Source organism: Prionailurus viverrinus, chromosome B1 (assembly GCF_022837055.1).
Source record: "Prionailurus viverrinus isolate Anna chromosome B1, UM_Priviv_1.0, whole genome shotgun sequence".
Taxonomy (NCBI): domain Eukaryota; kingdom Metazoa; phylum Chordata; class Mammalia; order Carnivora; family Felidae; genus Prionailurus; species Prionailurus viverrinus.
The window spans coordinates 43,351,906-43,370,056 of record NC_062564.1 but is presented as its reverse complement, the minus strand read 5'-3'; the positions used below and the strand labels follow the sequence as shown (position 1 = coordinate 43,370,056).

The window sequence follows — 18,151 nt, the reverse complement described above, 5'->3', positions numbered from 1 at the left end:
GGCACCCAGGCCCCTTTTCTGTCCATGCTATCAAGGTAGAAAGAGGATGCAAATCGTGGTGCTTGTCAGCCCCTCCAACCCAAAGGAGTTTTAGTCACTTCCTTGCCATGAGGCAAGATTCTAAGGCTAGTTCTTTTATATTCTAGCTGCTCCTTTAAACCACAGTGTTTTATCTGTGCCAATAGGGTCCAGGGCTGGTATGGGCCAAGGACCCAGATCTCACTGAGAAAACTGTCAGCTGTGGTATCAGGATCCTGCTTTTGCCTATGCTATCAAGGTGGAGGGGATATGTTAACTGTGGTGCTTGCCAGCCCCTCTGACCCATAGAGAGTTCCAGCAGCTCTCCTAGTATTTGGCGGAGTTCTAGAACTGCATGTTTTATATTTTAGTTGCTCTTTTAAATTGCATCTTTTCCCCCTGTGATTTCAGGGCAGATGAATCTGCTCATGGTCCCTCAGTCCTATCCCTCCCTACTGGAGCATCAAGGGTGGAAGTTTCCTCTGCTACCATGTCTCCACCTCTCTTGTGATTCTCTTTATGGTCTTTCTGTCTTTCATTGTGTAGAAGCCATTCACTCAGTACTCAGTTCTTCAGGAGGAATTTCTCTATAAATAGATGTAGATTTGGTGTGTCCATGGAAGGAGGAGAATTCAGGGTCTTTGTAAGTTACCACTTGGGACTGGAGCCCTTCAAAATTCTTTTTTTAGTGATTGTTAGCATACTAGGAAACAGAGATGAGGGCTTAAGTGTGGAAGAAGAAGAGTTAAGCCAAATGCTCTTTGGGTTTCTTATCAGCATTGCATTATAGATACTCTTTCTTTCCTGTTTCATTTGGACTAAGAACAAACTATGTTTTCACACTGGATAGGAAACTAAGACAGAAAGTAAACAATTTAGAGGACAAAGAGAGAGCTATGGCTACTTATATTCCTAATAATGTAACAGCATTCGAATAATTTTGCTGGTTATTTTCTGTTTGGTGCAGAACAAAGTCTATAGATTTAAATGAGAAGCTCTCTTTTTAATCAGATCTACTCCAGCAACTTTTTTTTTTAATTTTTTTTTTCAACGTTTATTTATTTTGGGGACAGAGAGAGACAGAGCATGAACGGGGGAGGGGCAGAGAGAGAGGGAGACACAGAATCGGAAACAGGCTCCAGGCTCTGAGCCATCAGCCCAGAGCCTGACGCCGGGCTCGAACTCACGGACGGCGAGATCGTGACCTGGCTGAAGTCGGACGCTTAACCGACTGCGCCACCCAGGCGCCCCTCCAGCAACTTTTTAATGCTAGGCAATTATAAGCCTCCTTAGGTATCACATTATAATTTCCAAAGTGAGTTTATTATTTATATAATGATTGTTGGAATTATGTTTTGTAATTTACTTAAATTTTTTTTCTTTAAGCTTCTAGAGGTGCTCCATTTGCTTGTTATGATGAAGTAAACTCAAGAGGAGATAGATATGGAAACTGTGGCCGAAACCATTGTAGTTATGCGTATGTATTTAGAAAATTATAATTGTGTTTGGGATGTTGGTTATATATTGCCAAGATCTTAGAATGTATATGATAATATATCTTATATCTTATTATATGGCAGTTTATCACACATTTCTTTGTTTCATGATCTGAGCTGAACAGTATTACCCATTGCCTACAAATAACATGTGTTCAGTGCCTATAATGTTATAACAACGATATTTATAGTGAGAATTATTTATCCTGTTTTACTAATGACAGAATTGAAAAACAGTGATAATTTGCTCAAATTTCATAAGCTAATATCAGACAGATCAGGGCTGTCAGGTTGCAAATATCATTAATTTTTCCCTTGCCACTTCGCCTTACAAAACAAAAAGAGTCACATCATACATAAGTCACTGTGCTCAAAAAATTTGTTGAGAGAAAATTATCGAGACCTGGAGTTAAATTAGTAAGACACTTTTTAAAAAAACTTAGGTATATCAGCAATCTATGTTATTTCAGTAAAAAGAGAATATTTTTTCTGCCTTATGCTTCTAGTCATCTTCTATGTGGAAAATTAGTTTGTGCTTGGCCACACAAAGAATTAGTGTCACGTGCAAATTTATCTGTGATTTACACACATGTACGGGAAGAAATGTGTGTATCTACATATCGGAACCAAAACAAGGGAAATAAAAATCCATGGACAACAATTGACAGTCCTGAAGAAAGAGATGATACATTTGTAGAAGATGGATCTGTGTGTGGTCCTGATATGGTAATTAGAACAACAACACTTAAAGTGTTTTAAGAATTTTTTTATGGTTATACTCATTTTGAACATATACCAAACAATTCATTTTTAAACAGACTTATTGAGATATTATTTACCATAAAAGTTACCCATGATATGTACAAATATTTGCTTTTGATTAATGTATGGAATTGTACAACCATCACCACATCCAGTTTTAGAACATAGCATTACTTCCCCAAATTTCCCTCTTGCCCACCTTTCCCCACAAGCAGCACATCCTATTTTCCCAGATACTAACATCTAACCATAATATGGTACATTTGTTATAATCAGTGAACTAATGTTGGTACATTCTTATTAAATAAATTCCATACTTCATTCAGATTTCTTTTACCTAAAGTCTTCTCCAGGATTCCACTCAGGATACCACATTACAATTATTAGTTATGTATCCTTAGGCTTCTCTTGACAGTTTCTCATAGTTTCTTTGTTTTTGATGACCTTGACAGTTTTGAGGAGAACTGGTCAGATACTCAGTAGAATGTCCCTCAAATTAAGATTTGTCTGATGTTTCTCTTATGATTAGGCTTGGGAGGAAGACCACAGAGGTAAAGTGCCTTTTCACCATATCATTATCAAATGTACATAACTTGTTGTTGATTTTAACCTTGATGGCTTGCCTGATGTAATGTTTGTCAGATTTCTCACTGTAAAATTATTCTTTATTTCCCTTTCCATGTTGTCCTTCCTTGAATGAAGTTACTATGCATAGTCCATATTTCAGGAGTAGGAAGTTATGTTTCACCTTGGGGGCTCAATAGCTCGTCTATTTTTCTCTGTTTATTTATTCAATCATTTATTTGTAAGATTATAGACTCATGGATATTTATGTTATAGTCTGGGTTATAAACCAGTGCTACTGTATTTCTTTCATTGTTTAACTTTTTCTAGCTTTGGCCATTGGGAGTTCTTTTAGTTGACTCATGTGTCTCTTTGACAAACTCCTAACATTTTGAGTTTTTGTTGTTGTTGTTCTTTTTGAATGCTTCCTTACTTTCTGGAATCACAAGATGTTCATTCATATTGTATGTTTCCTACCCCAGTTTCTAAAATCAGCCATTCTCTAAGAAGCCCTGGTTCATCTGAATGGGAAATGGTATTTAGAAAACAAGATCTAGGTATTAATTGTGCTTTTTCTACTGGAGTGTCACTGCTTCTGGTCCTATCAACAGACAGAGCTAGGAAATCTGTCTTTATAATATTCATGTCTATGTAAACATATGGATAAATACATATGAATATATGGTGTATGTATACATGTATATATATTCACACTTACACTCATTATATGGGTTTGTGTGTGTGTGTATATATATATATATATGTATATATATATATATATATTTCTATATATACTTACATTAAAAAGAATGAGGTCAAAATTATACTTCCAAATTGAATCCACAATATAAGGTTCATTCTAGCCTCCTACCTTTTCATATTTGTGACTGTTTTCAAAAAACCAAACAAAAGAAATAAAAAATATTTTATTCAAGAATTATTTGGGTTAATTCATTTTTCCTACGTGATGTGGTTAGATTATTTATTTGAAAACAGTACGCTTTGGGATTTTCCCTTGTCCTTGTTCATTTTATTTTATTTTAGTTATTGATATGTGAAATATAAAATAATTTTTAAGATTCAGAACTATATATGATTATACTCAGAGAATTATCATCTTTTTATCCTTCTACTCCATTCCCATTCCTACAAACTTTCTATCCCATTCCCATTACTCTCCCCCACTCCCCATAGAAAAACAATTAGTTTTTATTATTTGTTTCTATTATCTTAGTTTTTATTTAATTTCTAGTTATCTTACCTTTTAGTTTTTGCACAGTGGAGCTGATATGTGCATTTTTTATATCTCTTTTATTAAACAAAAATTAGTATACTATATATGATTTTGCACTTTTTGCTTAACACATTTTGTTGGAATTAATCAGCTTTAGAGTGCTTCCTTATTCTTTTATATTTTCTGGCTGAATTTTATTTGATTTATTAAAATTAATGCAATTTTTAAATTATAAAAAAATACAAAATGACTTGAAAATGAGAAGAGGAAAAAGAGGAAAAAAGCATTCATACTATCATCACGTAGAGATAAATTCTCTTTGTATTTCAGAACACTTATTTCTAGTATTTTTAGTGATTATAATATGTTTTCACTGTTTTAATAATACAAAATTAATAAAAGTGTAAATTATAAAGGTAATATATCTTTGAATAATTTTTGAAATGGCAAAAAATATGAAGAAGGATAACCATTACACAGAATCCGTTTACTTAGAATTAGCCACAGTTATTGGTGGTCTTTTTTTTCAATTAAACTTTTTATTTTGAAATAATTACACTTTAATGGAAAGTAAAAATAGTTCAGAGAGGCCTTGCCTATCCTTCACCTAGATTGTGTTAATGTCTTTAACCTGTATGGTATAAAAAACAGGAAATTGACTTTGGTATAAACCTTATTTAGATTTCATCTCTTTTTATATGAGTGTGTGTGTGTGTGTGTGTGTGTGTGTGTGTGTGTAGTTCTGTGCCATTCTATAGCATGTGTATATTTATGGAACCACCACTACAATCAAGATACAGAACTGTTCCATCACAAAAATGGAACTGTCTAATGGCTTTACTTTGTATTCATACCTCTCCCCAGTATCCCTAATCCCTCATTCTAATCAATTCTCTATCTCTATAATTCTGTCATTTGGAGAATGTTATAATAATAGAATCATGTAGTAACCTGTAGAGATTAGTTTTTGTCACCCAGGGTAATATCCTTGGGATCTATTTAGGAGGATGCATGTGTCAATAGTTTCTTCATATTTAGTGCTGAGTAATATTCCGTTGTATAAATGTACTACAGTTTGCTTAACTATTCTTAACCATTAAGAGTATTTGGGTTTTTTTCAGTTTTCATCTATTACAAATTAAAATTGCTATTGACATTTGTGTATAGGTTTTGTGTGGATGTAAGTTTTCATTTCCTGGAGTACAATTGCTGAGCCATGTGGCCAATGTATAAGTTCCTAAGGAATTGCAAATCTATTTTCCAGAGGGTTGTACCTTTTTACATACCCATCAGCAATATATGAGAGATCCAGTTCCTCTGCATCTTCACCAGCATTTGGTATAAACAATAATTTTTATTTTAGCCATAATAATAGATGGATAGTGATATCTCATTGTGGTTTTAAGTTGCATTTTCTTTTTTATTTATTTATTTAAAAAAATTTTTTTAACATCTTATTTATTTTTGAGACAGGGAGAGACAGAGCATGAACAGGGGAGGGTCAGAGAGAGGGACACACAGAATCTGAAACAGGCTCCAGGCTCTGAGCTGTCAGCACAGAGCCCGATGCAGGGCTCAAACTCACGGACCGAGAGATCATGACCTGAGCTGAAGTCGGCCGCTTAACCGACTGAGACACCCAGGCGCCCCTTAAGTTGCATTTTCTTTGTTTCTTTTTTAATTTTTTTTTCAACGTTTATTTATTTTTTTGGGGACAGAGAGAGACAGAGCATGAACGGGCGAGGGGCAGAGAGAGAGGGAGACAAAGAATCGGAAACAGGCTCCAGGCTCTGAGCCATCAGCCCAGAGCCTGACGCGGGGCTCGAACTCACGGACGGCGAGATCGTGACCTGGCTGAAGTCGGACGCTTAACCGGCTGCGCCACCCAGGCGCCCCAAGTTGCATTTTCTTAATGGCTAATGATGTATATGTTTTCATGTGTTTATTTGACATTTGTATATCACTGTCAATAAAATGTCTCCTGAAGTCCTTTTTGCATTTTCTGGTTGGATTTTTTTAAATTTATTTATTTTTGCGAGAGAGAGAGTGAGCGAGGGAGGGGAAGAGAGTGTGAGACAGAGAATCGCAAATAGACTCTGCATGGTCAGCACAGAGCCTGACTCAGAGCTTGAACCCATGAATCACAAGATCATGACTTGAGCTGAAATTGAGTTGGATGCTTAACTAACTGAGCCACCAAGGTGCCCAGTTTTTTTTTTTTTTGGTCAAGTTTTGAGATTTCTATACTGGATGCTAGTTTTTTTTATCAGTTATGTGGCTTATAAATATTTTCTTTTAATCTGTAGCTTAATTTTCATCCTCTTTACATGGGCTTTCACACTTTCAAGTCAACTCAAAAAGCGCTTTGCCTCGTCCTAGATACCCAAAGTTTTCTCCTATGTGTTTTTCTAAATGTTCTTTATCTTGAGTAAATTTTTGAATAAGGTGTGAGATTTAGGTCAAGATTTAGGTCAAGATTGTGGATAATGCATTATGGTTCTGCAGAGAAACAGAATAGTGTGTGTGTGTGTATTTACAGAGACAGAGGAATGGCTTATTTCAAGGAATTAGGTCATTTAACTGTGGGCAGTTGGCAAATTTGGAAATCTATAGGGCAGGCAGGCAGTCTGTAAATTCAGTTAAGGTTGATATTACAGTGTTGAGTCTGAATTCTGCAGAGCAGCAGGATGGAAGCCCTGGTTGGTTTCTGTGTTGCAATCAGGAGAATAATTCTTTATTGGGAAAACGTCAGTCTTTGCTCGTAAGGCCTTCAACTGATTAGATGGATCCCACCCACATTATGTAAGGTAATTTGCTTTACTCAGTGTCTCCTGACTTAAATGTTAATTGCATCTGAAAAATACCTTTCACATCAAACAACTGTGCATCATAGCCTGTCCAACTTGACACGTAAAATTAGCCACCACAGTTGTGTAATTGTTCTGGTACCATTTGTGGAAAAAACTACACTTCATTCATTACATTGCTTTGCACTTTTGTTCAGAAACTATTGATCATACTAATGTGGGTATATTTCTGGGGTTTTATTGGTTTTATGTTCCTCTACCAATAACACAGTGTTGATTACATTAGCTATATAAGAAACCTTATTTTGTGGTAGAGTGATTCATTTTATTCTGTCAAGATTGTTTTAGGTATTCTATCACTTGTACTTACCAATATAATGTTAGAGTAAGCTTCTTTTTTTCTTACAAGCCAACCTTGATGAAATTTTAATAGAAATTGCATTAAACGTATATCAATTTATAGAGAATTGACATCTTTGTTACACTGGAACTTCCAACCCATGAACTTGGAATATTTCTCCATTTATTAAAGCTTTCTTTGATTACTTCTATCATCATTTTGCATTCTTCAAAAAACCAATCTGGTACATTATTTAAGTGTATACATATTTTTTTCATTTTCTTTTGAATGATTGTAATTATTAGAACTTTTTTTTATATAGTTGACACACAACGTTCCATTAATTTCAGGTGTACAACTTAGGGATTCAACTTCTTTTTATGTTATGCTATGATCACCACAAGTGTAGCTATCATCTGTCACCATACAATGCTCTTACAGTACTACTGACTATAGTCCCTGTGCTGCACCTTTTATTCCATGACTTGTTCATTCCATAACCAGAAGCCTGTATCTCTCATTCCCTTTCACCCATTTTGCTCATCCCCCCCACTTCCCTTGTCAACCATCAGTCTGTTCTCTGTATTTGTAGGCTGATTCTGCTTTTTTTGTTTGTTTACCCATTTTTGTTTTTTAGATTCCACATATGAGTAAAATCATATGATATTTGTCTTTCTCAGTCTGACTTCTTTCACTTAGCATAATACCCTCCAGCTCCATCCATATTGTCACAAATGGCAAGATCTCATCATTTCTTATGGCCGTGTAATATCAGAGCAGTACAGTACTGGCACAAAAATAGGCACATAGATCAATAGAATAAAATAGAGAGCCCAGAAATAAATCCATGCTTGTGTGGTCAATTACTATATGACAAAGGAGGCAATAATATACAATGGGGGAAAAGACCGTCTCTTCAACAAATGGTGTTGGGAAAACTGGGCAGCTACATGCAAAAGAATGAAACTGAACCACTTTCTTACACCAGACACAAAAATAAATTCATAAGGTATTAAAGATCTAAATGTGAGACCTGAGACCATACAAATCTTAGGAGAGAACACAGGCAGCAATTTCTCTGACATAGAAACATTTTTCTAGAGATGTCTGCTAAAGCAAGATAAACAAATGTAAAAATAAACTGTTGGGACTACATGAAAAAAAAACACTTTTGCACAGTGAAAGAAATTCTTTTGTGCTTTTAAACGTTGGTTTCCTCATGTTCATTGTTAGTTTATAGAAATGCCATTACTTTGTGTGTGTGTATCTTGCATCCTGTAATGTTGCTGAACTAACATACTAGTTCCAGGATTTTTTTTCAGAGTTTCTTTGGGATTTTCTACACAGACAAATCATGTAATTTGGAAATATAGACAATATTGTTTCTTCCTCATCATTCTATATACTTTTAATTTCTTTTTATTGCTTTACTGCCATGGCTAAAACTTTTAGTGCAGTATTGAATATAAATGACGAAAGTGGCCTTGTTCCTGATCTTAGGGAGGAAAGTGTTAGGCCTTTACATCACTAAACATGATGTTATTTGTAGTTTTGTTTTGTTTTCTTTTTGTAGATGCTCTTTATCATGCTGAACTAATTGTCCTCTACTGCTAAGTTACTGAGAGCTTTTATCCTGTGCCTTGGGTTTTTAATTTTTTAAAATTTTTGTCACATGTTTTTTTTCTTTGTCCTTTGATGTAGTCATATGATTTTTCTTCTTTACTTTGTTGATATGTTGGATTACACTGATAGATTTTTGAATGTTGAACCAGCCTTATATACCTGATATAAATTGTTCATGGTTTATAATTCTTTTATACATTATTGGATTTAGTTTTCTAATATTTTGTTGAATAATTTCTGTATCTAAGTTCATGAGAGATATTGGTCTCTAGTTTTCTTTCTTTATACTGTGTTTATCTGATACTGAATATATTATATGACTTCATAAAATGAGTTTGGGAAGTACCCCCTTCTTTTCTATTTTCTGGAAGAGATTATTTAAAAAATATATTAATTGGTCTTGAAATGTTGGTTGAATTCTCCCCTGAAATAATCTAGGTCTGGAGTTTTCTAAGGAACTTTTAAATTATGAATTCAAAGTCAGTTGTTATAAGTATCTTCATGTTATCAGTATCTTATTGGTGAATTTTGGTCATTCATGATTTTCTAGGAGTTGGTCCATTTCTTCTGAGTTTTTGAATTTATGTCTGCAAAGTTGTTCATGGTATTTCTTATCATCTCTTTTAATGTCTGAAGGATTGGGTAGTGATAACCTTGACTCAATTTCTAATACTGGTGATAGTTCTTCTCTCTTTTTATACTTCTCAGTCTTGGTAGATATTCATCAGTTTAATATGGGTTTTCAAAGAACAATGTTTTTGTTTCATTGGTTTTCCACATCATTTTCCTATTTTCAGTTTCATTAATTTCTGCTCTTACTTTCTTTCCTTTTACCTTGGGTTTATTTTCCTCTTCTCCAGTTTCTTGAGGTAGTAACTTAAATTATTGATTTAAGGCCTTTCCTCATTTTGAATTTAAGCATCTTGTGCTATAAATTTCTGTCTCAGCACTGCTTTAGCTGTACCCCCCATATTTTGATATGCTATAGTTTCATTTCCTTTCAGTTCTATGTGTTATTTACTTCCTTTGGGAGTTCTTCTTTGACATGTGAATTATTTAGAAGTGTGGTGCTTCCTGAAGGGATAGGAGGAGTTTCCCCAGGCCAAGCAACAGCACGTCTCTCAGGGAGGAGGGGTGTATTAGAATCCTCCATTTGGTCCCTCCATCCCTTTCACCCCTACAGTTACTTTTATGTGTCTGGGTAGGGAAAGGACTCTCAGATCACTAGGATCTGAGAAGATCAAAAAAGCTTGCTGGGCTCATTTGTTTGTTATGTTTGCATCTCTCCTTCCGGTTGTACCCATCCACCCTGGTTCATCTAGACATGGTAGTGGCTTTCCTGGTTTGGCTGCTTGCTCTGTTTAGGCTCCTTCTCCAATATTACTTGCCTGTCCTGGCACTTCCTAGAGAAGGAAAGAATCTCTAGAGTTTCAAGTTAGTGGGGCAGTGGGGTAAAAGTAGCTTCCCAACTGGACTGTTTGCCATGACTAAGTCCCTCTTGCTGGTTTTGCCCAGCTGTCCTTTTATTAGGAGGAAGAGAGGAGAGTCTTAGGTCCCAAGTGGAAGGAGAAAGCTTCCTCTGGCCATTTACTATTGGTGGGGTTCTAAATGCATCCCTCTTGCAGCTGATGGTGTTAGTCTTGATATCCTCTGATGTTGTCAGAGGGGATAACATTTGATCTGGGGAAGGAATGAGCCTACCTGGATTGCCTTCTGGTACTAGTTTGAGGTGCAAGATCTGGATGGACTTCTGTTGGGTTGGAGCAGAGGGGAGATGGGGAGAAGCACAAGACACACTACTGTTCTTCCAGTTCAGGTCTCAAACCAACTACCCCTTTTTCTGACCACCACTGAGTTCTTCTTTTTGTCTCCCAAGCCATTTATAATTTTATAATATTTTATAATTGTACTTAGCAAGGACACACAGAAACAGGTCTATGTTATCTTCTCTAGACTCAAAGTCATAATGAATTCTTTGAATATTTATTGTGATATTGTTTATATTTCCTATAAATTTTGCTTCATGACTTTTCAGTGCTAAGTTATTCCTTTTTGTGTGTGTGTGTGTGTGTGTGTGTGTGTTTGTGTGTTTGTGACTTCCCGCATCTTTTCCAGACAAATTAATCCATGTAATGATATATAAATGTATAAAGTCTAGAGTCTAATCAGCAGTAAAAGCAAGTCAAACAAGGTTCAGGCCCCTACCATATTGAAATAATTCTCAGATGAGGAATTCAGATTCCTCTTTGCCTTATTTCCAAGTTTGAATACATTTTCTTAAAAGTATTACATTTTGATCGTGAATAATGTCAAATATTATTTCTCAGCATAAAAATGATGGGTCTTGGTTTTGGGTTGATTATATCAATAGGTGAACATACAATTTTGAGCAAACTAGAACCAGAGAGTTACTGTCTGACAAATTCAGAAGGAATTTGGTCTGCATCTTTAAAATGATATTTTACTATGAGGCTAGGAAACCAAGTCCAAGAAATTTTCCCTACCATATTTCACTTGAAATATTTATAAATATAGGTGAATGTCTCTCTTCCCAAGGTTCCGAAAGGCTGCTGACGTCCTTGGCCTGTCAGGAAGAACACATTCTTACTAAATGTGAGCTCTCTATAAGTCTAGAACAGATATTATGGAACAGAAATCTTTTATCTATGATATTTTCATTTCATATACTGTAGTTTTTATTCTAGAAGTTCTGTTGGTTCTTTTTAAAAATGTTTATTTATTTTTATAGAGCACGCATGAGCAGGCAAAGGGCACAGATAGAGGGAGAGAGAATCCCAAGTGGGGCTTGGACTCAGGAACCTTGAGATCATGACCTGAGCCAAAAGCAAAAGTCAGATGCTTAACTGACTGAGCCACCCAGGAGCCTCCTGTTGGTTCTCTTTTTTTATATCTCCTAATGCTTTTCTCATTATGTTCAGGTCCTTTTTATATCCTTGAGCCTATAAAGTTTGTTTATAACAGCTATTTTAACATTCTTGTCTGTTATTTCCGTCACTTTTATCATTAGTAATTATGGGCTCCGTTGGCTTGATTTTTCTACTATTTATGGGCCACATTTTCCTCCTTCATATTTTTATTACATACTGAATTTTATGAATTGAGTATTATTGAATGACTTCTTGCTTTAAAAATAATTGAACTTCTTTAAATTACTTGCAGGTTAGTTTCCTTTCAAGACTTGTTGTTACATTCTTTTTAGGGCAGAGAGTAAATTTGCCACACTTCTAAGTTATGGCCCTTTATGGTCTCTACTGAATGTTCTGTGAATTCAACAAGGTCTGTATGTTTGGGCTGGTAGGACCTTGGACAATTTCCAGACTTCTGTGATTTTAGAAATTGTTCATTTTACAGATGTTGATAATCTTTCTTTCTCTGGAAGTTGTTCTTGGTCAGTAATTCCTTCTTATGAAATAGTCTTCCCAGCAAATTCTAGCTTCCAGCCTCCTAAGCCTTCACTTACCCAAATATCTATTAGATTTTTAAGCTGTGTTTGGGTGTCATCTCACTACACCTTAGTCAGGAAATTCCTTTTAGGCAGAGAGCCTGGACAGTGGGAGGCCTCACCTAATTTGTCTTTCTTTTTTCTGAGATAATAGTCTTGTGCTGCTTGTTTTCCATTCTCTAGAAATAATTGTTTCCTATTCTTTACCTATTTTTCTACTTTTTTATGGTAGAAAGGTAATTCTGGACCCTGCTATTTTAATCTGACTGGAAGCATAAGTCCTTAAATTTTTTTTGAGCCTGCATTGCCATGACAAGTAAAGACACAGTAAGAATATTGTTTCTGATGTTTGAGGAATCAGTGAGAATCAGTTACTAGTTTTAAACTGCTTTAGTTATAAAAGCATAGATACTAAGTTGAGGATTAAGGATGCAACAAGTAGAAAGGAAAAGGGCTTCCTCACATACCATCAGAAAAATAAAAAAATATAAAAGAAACCACAATTAATTTTCCTCATCATTTAATTCAGTCCTGTATAATTACATTGTATCCCTTGGATCGTGAATTAGTAGTTTGTTTCCATGTGGCCTGATGCTTCTGAATGTAAAGGATTCTAGTAAATCCTCCTGCAGCTTTGTAGTGTGGTCTGAAAATTGTCTAATTCATGCCGGTTTAAGCCCCACATCCTATATCTGTGAGTCTAATTCTTCAAGAATTTGTTAAATAAATTTGTTAAATGAGTGAAAGAGAATGCAGGAGGCATTTTTGGTCACTTAGTGTATCCAGTTCATTGGCTTCCAGACATTATATCTGGGTAAGGATACAGTTAGACAAGGTCTACTCCATTTTATTTCTAAGCTTACCATTTAAAAAAAAAATGTTTATTTTTGAGAGAGAGAGAGGGAGAGAGAGAGGGGCAGAGAGGGAGAGAGAGAATCCCAAGCAGGCTCCACACTGTCAGTGCAGAGCCCAACTTGGGACTCGATCTCATGAAGTGTGAGATCATGACCTGAGCCAAAAACCAAGAGTCAGATGCTTAACCATCTGAGCCACACCAGCACCCCAACTGACATATATTTTTTGAGAGAAAGTCTCAAGATGTGCTTGCTAAATTCAAATTTATTTCTATATAATATCTTTTGATAATAGTACATGAAAATAACCAAAGTTTCAGTAACATCTTGCTCATCTGGAAGCATGTGGAATACAAATTTGATCTGTGGTTTCTTTCCCCTTCAATTCTAAATGATAGTGTATCAGATCTCTTTTTTCCAGTGTCCTGGTCCTCCTCTTTCTGCACACCTGGTTGTTACTATGATCCAAAGACAAAATTTACTCAAAAAGTAAAATCCTTTCACAAAGTACTGAATTTACTGAAAATTTTTCGATAAATGAAAAAAGTCACAAAAATTAATGCCATAAATTAGAACCGTGTAAATCCACAAATTAAGCATTCCTTTTATTTGAAGGCTTTTAGCCATCTCATAGTTGGGAGTCTTTCATTGCCCTATTATCTCAAATAATTATCTGTCATCCTTGCTGTTCTCTTTCTCCTCATTTTTTTTTAACATGGAATCATAAGCTGTCTTCCTTTGCTGCTCATACCGTGATATTAAGATCTCAACCTTCCACCTCATAGTTCTCAACCTTAACTGCTTGCAATAATGAGGGGACCCTGCCCCCAGAATTTCGATATAAATGTCTCAGATGCAGCCCAGGCATGGGTATTTTTTAAACGCTTTTTAGATAATTCTTGAACTCCAGGAATTAGTCAAATTATTCTTCCAGATAGTTCTCTTTTTAAGAGGGTTTTTAGTGTTAGATGGTAAGAAAATAAAACTTCTAACTTCTCACATGTGGTTGCATCTTTATAATCTGAAGGCACATAGCTTATTTCACATTTATTTCAATGTTTCAATTATTACCTTTTTTTGTATTTTTATGCCAATTCTTGAAAGTTTGAATTGTGAAATTTTCTTGTATTTTTCTTCTGTATTATCCAGGCACACAATCTGATTATTATGCCTATTTTCACTTCCTTTTGCTTTCAGTACTGTGTCAACTTTAACTGTGTAGAAATTCAATACCAAGTAAATTATCAGACGTGCAATTCTTCTCATCATTGCAATAGCCATGGAGTAAGTAATTTCAATTTTCATTTTAAGCAACATGTTTTAACATTTCAGTAAACAGTTTGGAGACTTTTTAAAAAATCATTAAAATGACTAAAAATCATTTTCATGCTGCTAGGTGTCATTTAATAGTCTATAATTTATAACTTCAATCTTATTTTCTCAAGAAGTCTTGCCAAACTGTTTATTAGAGAAGATAAAGTAGAAACATTTAAGATGACTCTGGATGTATAAAGTATCTGGTAAATATATGGTGCAAATGTGCTATATGCACCATGAATTATTATACAACCAAAATAATCTTATTTTCACAGAGAGGAAGTAGAAACTAGTAAACAAGGTCATTAGAATTTTCTTACTAGTCTTGCTCGTTAGAATCTGGGCTGTTCTGTGAAACTATCAACTAAATGATAATTAGTGGCATGTTACCGGTAATTACCAATATTTGGGTCTGGTTGTGGAAAGAGATGAAGAATTTTTTAAAAAATGCTTTGGCAGCAGAAGCTAAATATACTTACTAAAGTATGGACAATTTCAAGAGAAAATTTGTGAAAATTTATTGAATTTGTCTATTCAAGTTAAATTCTCTGGAATGGATAAACTCTCTGAAATAAATTCTCTGTTGAATAAGTATAGAATATTCATTGGTTTCTATTGAACCATCTTGGTCCACAAAAAAACGTTCTATTTTCTGATTACTCCAGATTTGCAACAATTTGAATCATTGCCATTGTCAAAATGGGTTTGCTCCTCCTGAATGCCTGGAGAAGAAGGGAGAATTTGGAAGCATAGATGATGGACACATACCTCCATCTGGTTAGTGTCTTTCAAATTTCATTATTCAAAGATAATATGTAAGAGAAGAAATTAAAGTATAGATTCCAAGCTAGATTGCAAAACAACTGATACCAACAAGCATGGTTTTGTTTTATTTGTAAGATTTTTAAAAATCTAAGACGGTAGAAGTTTGTTCTGTACTTTTATATTTTTTTAATCTTTTTTTTTTTAACATTTATTTATTTTTGAGAGACAGAGAGAGACAGAACGTGAGCAGGGATGGGCAGAGATAGAGGGAAACACAGAATCTGAAGCAGGCTCCAGGCTCTGACCTGTCAGTGCAGGGCCCAATGTGGGACTTGAACTCACGAGCCGTGAGATCATGAGCTGAGCCTAAGTTGGATGCTTAACCGACTGAGCCACCCAGGCTCAGTTTTATACTTTTATATTAAAAGTTTTATACTTTTATATTAATATTGATGTGGTTTACTAACAAAAAGTACACCCAATTAAATGTTAGACAATTTAAAAGTAGAAATTTCAGTGCATAAAATTTGACTAGTTAATTTAGATTGTTCACTTAGGGTTGTCTTATACGTTTCTGGTTTAAAATAGTGTTTGTTAGTAGTTGTTGTTATATTAATGCCACCAGAATTTTTCAAGCTATCTTTTATTCCTTTCTGCTGCATTGTAAGGGTTCTCATGTAATCTTTAGAAATATCCTCTCTAGAATCTCTTCCCTGAGTTTTCTGAGTAGTATTTTGAGTTTAAGCAGATCTAGGCAGGCCTGGGTATATCTGGGGGATAGTTCCTGGTTTTAGAAGATATTGGAGCCCACCTAGAATAACCTGGAATCAGAGGCTAGCCGTCCTTACCCCTTTCCTTTTGGGGAAAATAATGAAATTCCTTGGCAGATTTACATGAAGCTTGGATACTAGGGGAAAGGCAAACCTAGGGTGACCAACTTTTTACAGAGTTAACACACAGCCATATTAGACTGTGTTTTAGAACCCCCCCCCCAAAAAAAAAGGGAATAATAATTTAACATGCAACATATAAGTATATATATATTTATTTTTACATATTTATTTATTTTCACATAAATATGCATAAAATAGATGTTTATTTAAATTTATATTATTCTGTGTTTTGTTTTGTTACATAAATGTTCTTATTTAAGCAAAACACTAATAGAACTCATTACCAGTGTCAATTGATAATAGTTTATAGTACAACAAATTAAGCAAATAATATATGTGAGCAAAAATATAACAATATTTAATAAGGATAATATTTTATAATATATTGTTTAATATAGCAATTGATGTTTACCTCTTTTTAAAAGGTCTTTACTGGATATTTAAATTTTGTAGCTATCCTGTTGTATATTATTAAGATTCATAAATGTAAGACTTTTCAAAAGGACAGTATAAATATAATAGGATTAAATATATGCTCTATATTTAACAAAAAATAACAATGACATGATTCTTTTTGTCCTATGACATGGTCAGGTGTAATTTTGACCCTTTCCATTTAATTGTCCAATTATCCTTCTCTGAATTGCTTGCAGACTTTCAGACATCCTTTCTTTTAAGCAGCAGCAAAATGGAATAGAGCCAAATATATAATTCCTTTTGACTTGAAGTTCTGCTTTATCAAGCCACTTACTAAATTCAGGTGTCTGTCCATTGTGATGGCATCAGCCAAGGATCTTTTCAACAAATGTATTTGAACATGGCATACTTTGGGCTTTATTTACTAGACACAGTAGGTTTTTAGAATTGTAGAAATTAGTTTGCAGGTCTCCAAAAACTTTCATTAGCTTTGTTTCTACAGGTGTCTTCTGGTAGACCAGGTATCTTATCAATCAGTTCCTCTGCATATTTAAATTCATCATACAGGCTACCCGTTTCAAAAATTCTCATCATTTTTAAACAGTGCAAAGCACATTGGATGTCATAAGTAAAATCTTTTTTTCTTAGGGAACATGGTTTAAAGCATAGAAGTAATTTGAGTTTGTGAAATTTAAGTTTAATTACAAATAAATTACAATTTTAATTGGGACCTGAGAAGGTCCTGTTTAACTTCTTGCCTTTTTCTAGTTACATTTTTTGAATTCTTAAACAGCCTTATTTCCATTATTTCATTGTATGAGTTGATGTCACAGCCTATGTGAAATTTTTCCCCCTAGGATTCACATATTATCAAATTGTTTCAGAGAAACAGTTTGTCAATTTCTGTTTTTACTGCAACCTTTCTTTCTATTTGAATCCTCAATGTATTGAAAAATTAGAGAAGTACATTCTTCTTGTCCAGCGTTTTAAGAAAAAGGTGTTATGTCAGGTCAGACATAACAAACAAATACAGAAAATGTGTATTTTCAACACACTTTCTATAGCCGGTAACACTAAGAGCAATCTTGTGCGTGTCCACTTCTGAAGAAGCATCACCTTCCATTTCATAAAGTTTAAAAAATCCCATTATGAGCTTCTACACACTTTGAGGAAACAAAAGTGACCAAAAGCTTTCATGATGAAAGCCTCTATATTACAGGTAAACATATCTCACTCCATTCAGCATTGTGTCCAAGGTGTATAGGATATTTAGCAGGTAGGATCTTTTCCTTGTCTTTGATAAGAAGTTTATAGACTGGATGGGACTTGCAGAAGTTTACATTTGCACTGCCTGCTAAGTATGCATACAGACGAGCAAAGTCTAGTTTAGATTTGAACAAGATAACAAAATTTTTTCTTTATCTTATCTATAATTTCATTAAAATTTGCATAGAAATTAAGAAACTTTTTTAAACTTCATTTTTGAAATCAAATTACGTCAGAGCTGGAGAAATACTTTCCTGCCATATTCACTTGGTAGGACAGAATCCTTGCTACACTTAAGGGGACAACAGATGTTATGAAAATTTTCACATTTT

At 34.5% G+C, this 18,151-nt stretch overlaps 1 protein-coding gene across 7 annotated transcripts in view; it reads left to right on the top strand.

Moving 5' to 3' along the window:
• Positions 1–18,151, top strand: part of LOC125164624 (disintegrin and metalloproteinase domain-containing protein 5-like) — a 132,100-nt gene that overhangs the window by 96,193 nt on the left and 17,756 nt on the right. For all 7 annotated transcript variants that reach the window (XM_047857456.1, XM_047857455.1, XM_047857459.1 and 4 more), the window contains 4 exons: positions 1,405–1,495; positions 2,021–2,240; positions 14,359–14,445; positions 15,144–15,255. In XM_047857456.1, coding sequence (XP_047713412.1) covers positions 1,405–1,495; positions 2,021–2,240; positions 14,359–14,445; positions 15,144–15,255 — 510 coding nt within the window. The remainder of the gene's footprint in view (positions 1–1,404; positions 1,496–2,020; positions 2,241–14,358; positions 14,446–15,143; positions 15,256–18,151) is intronic.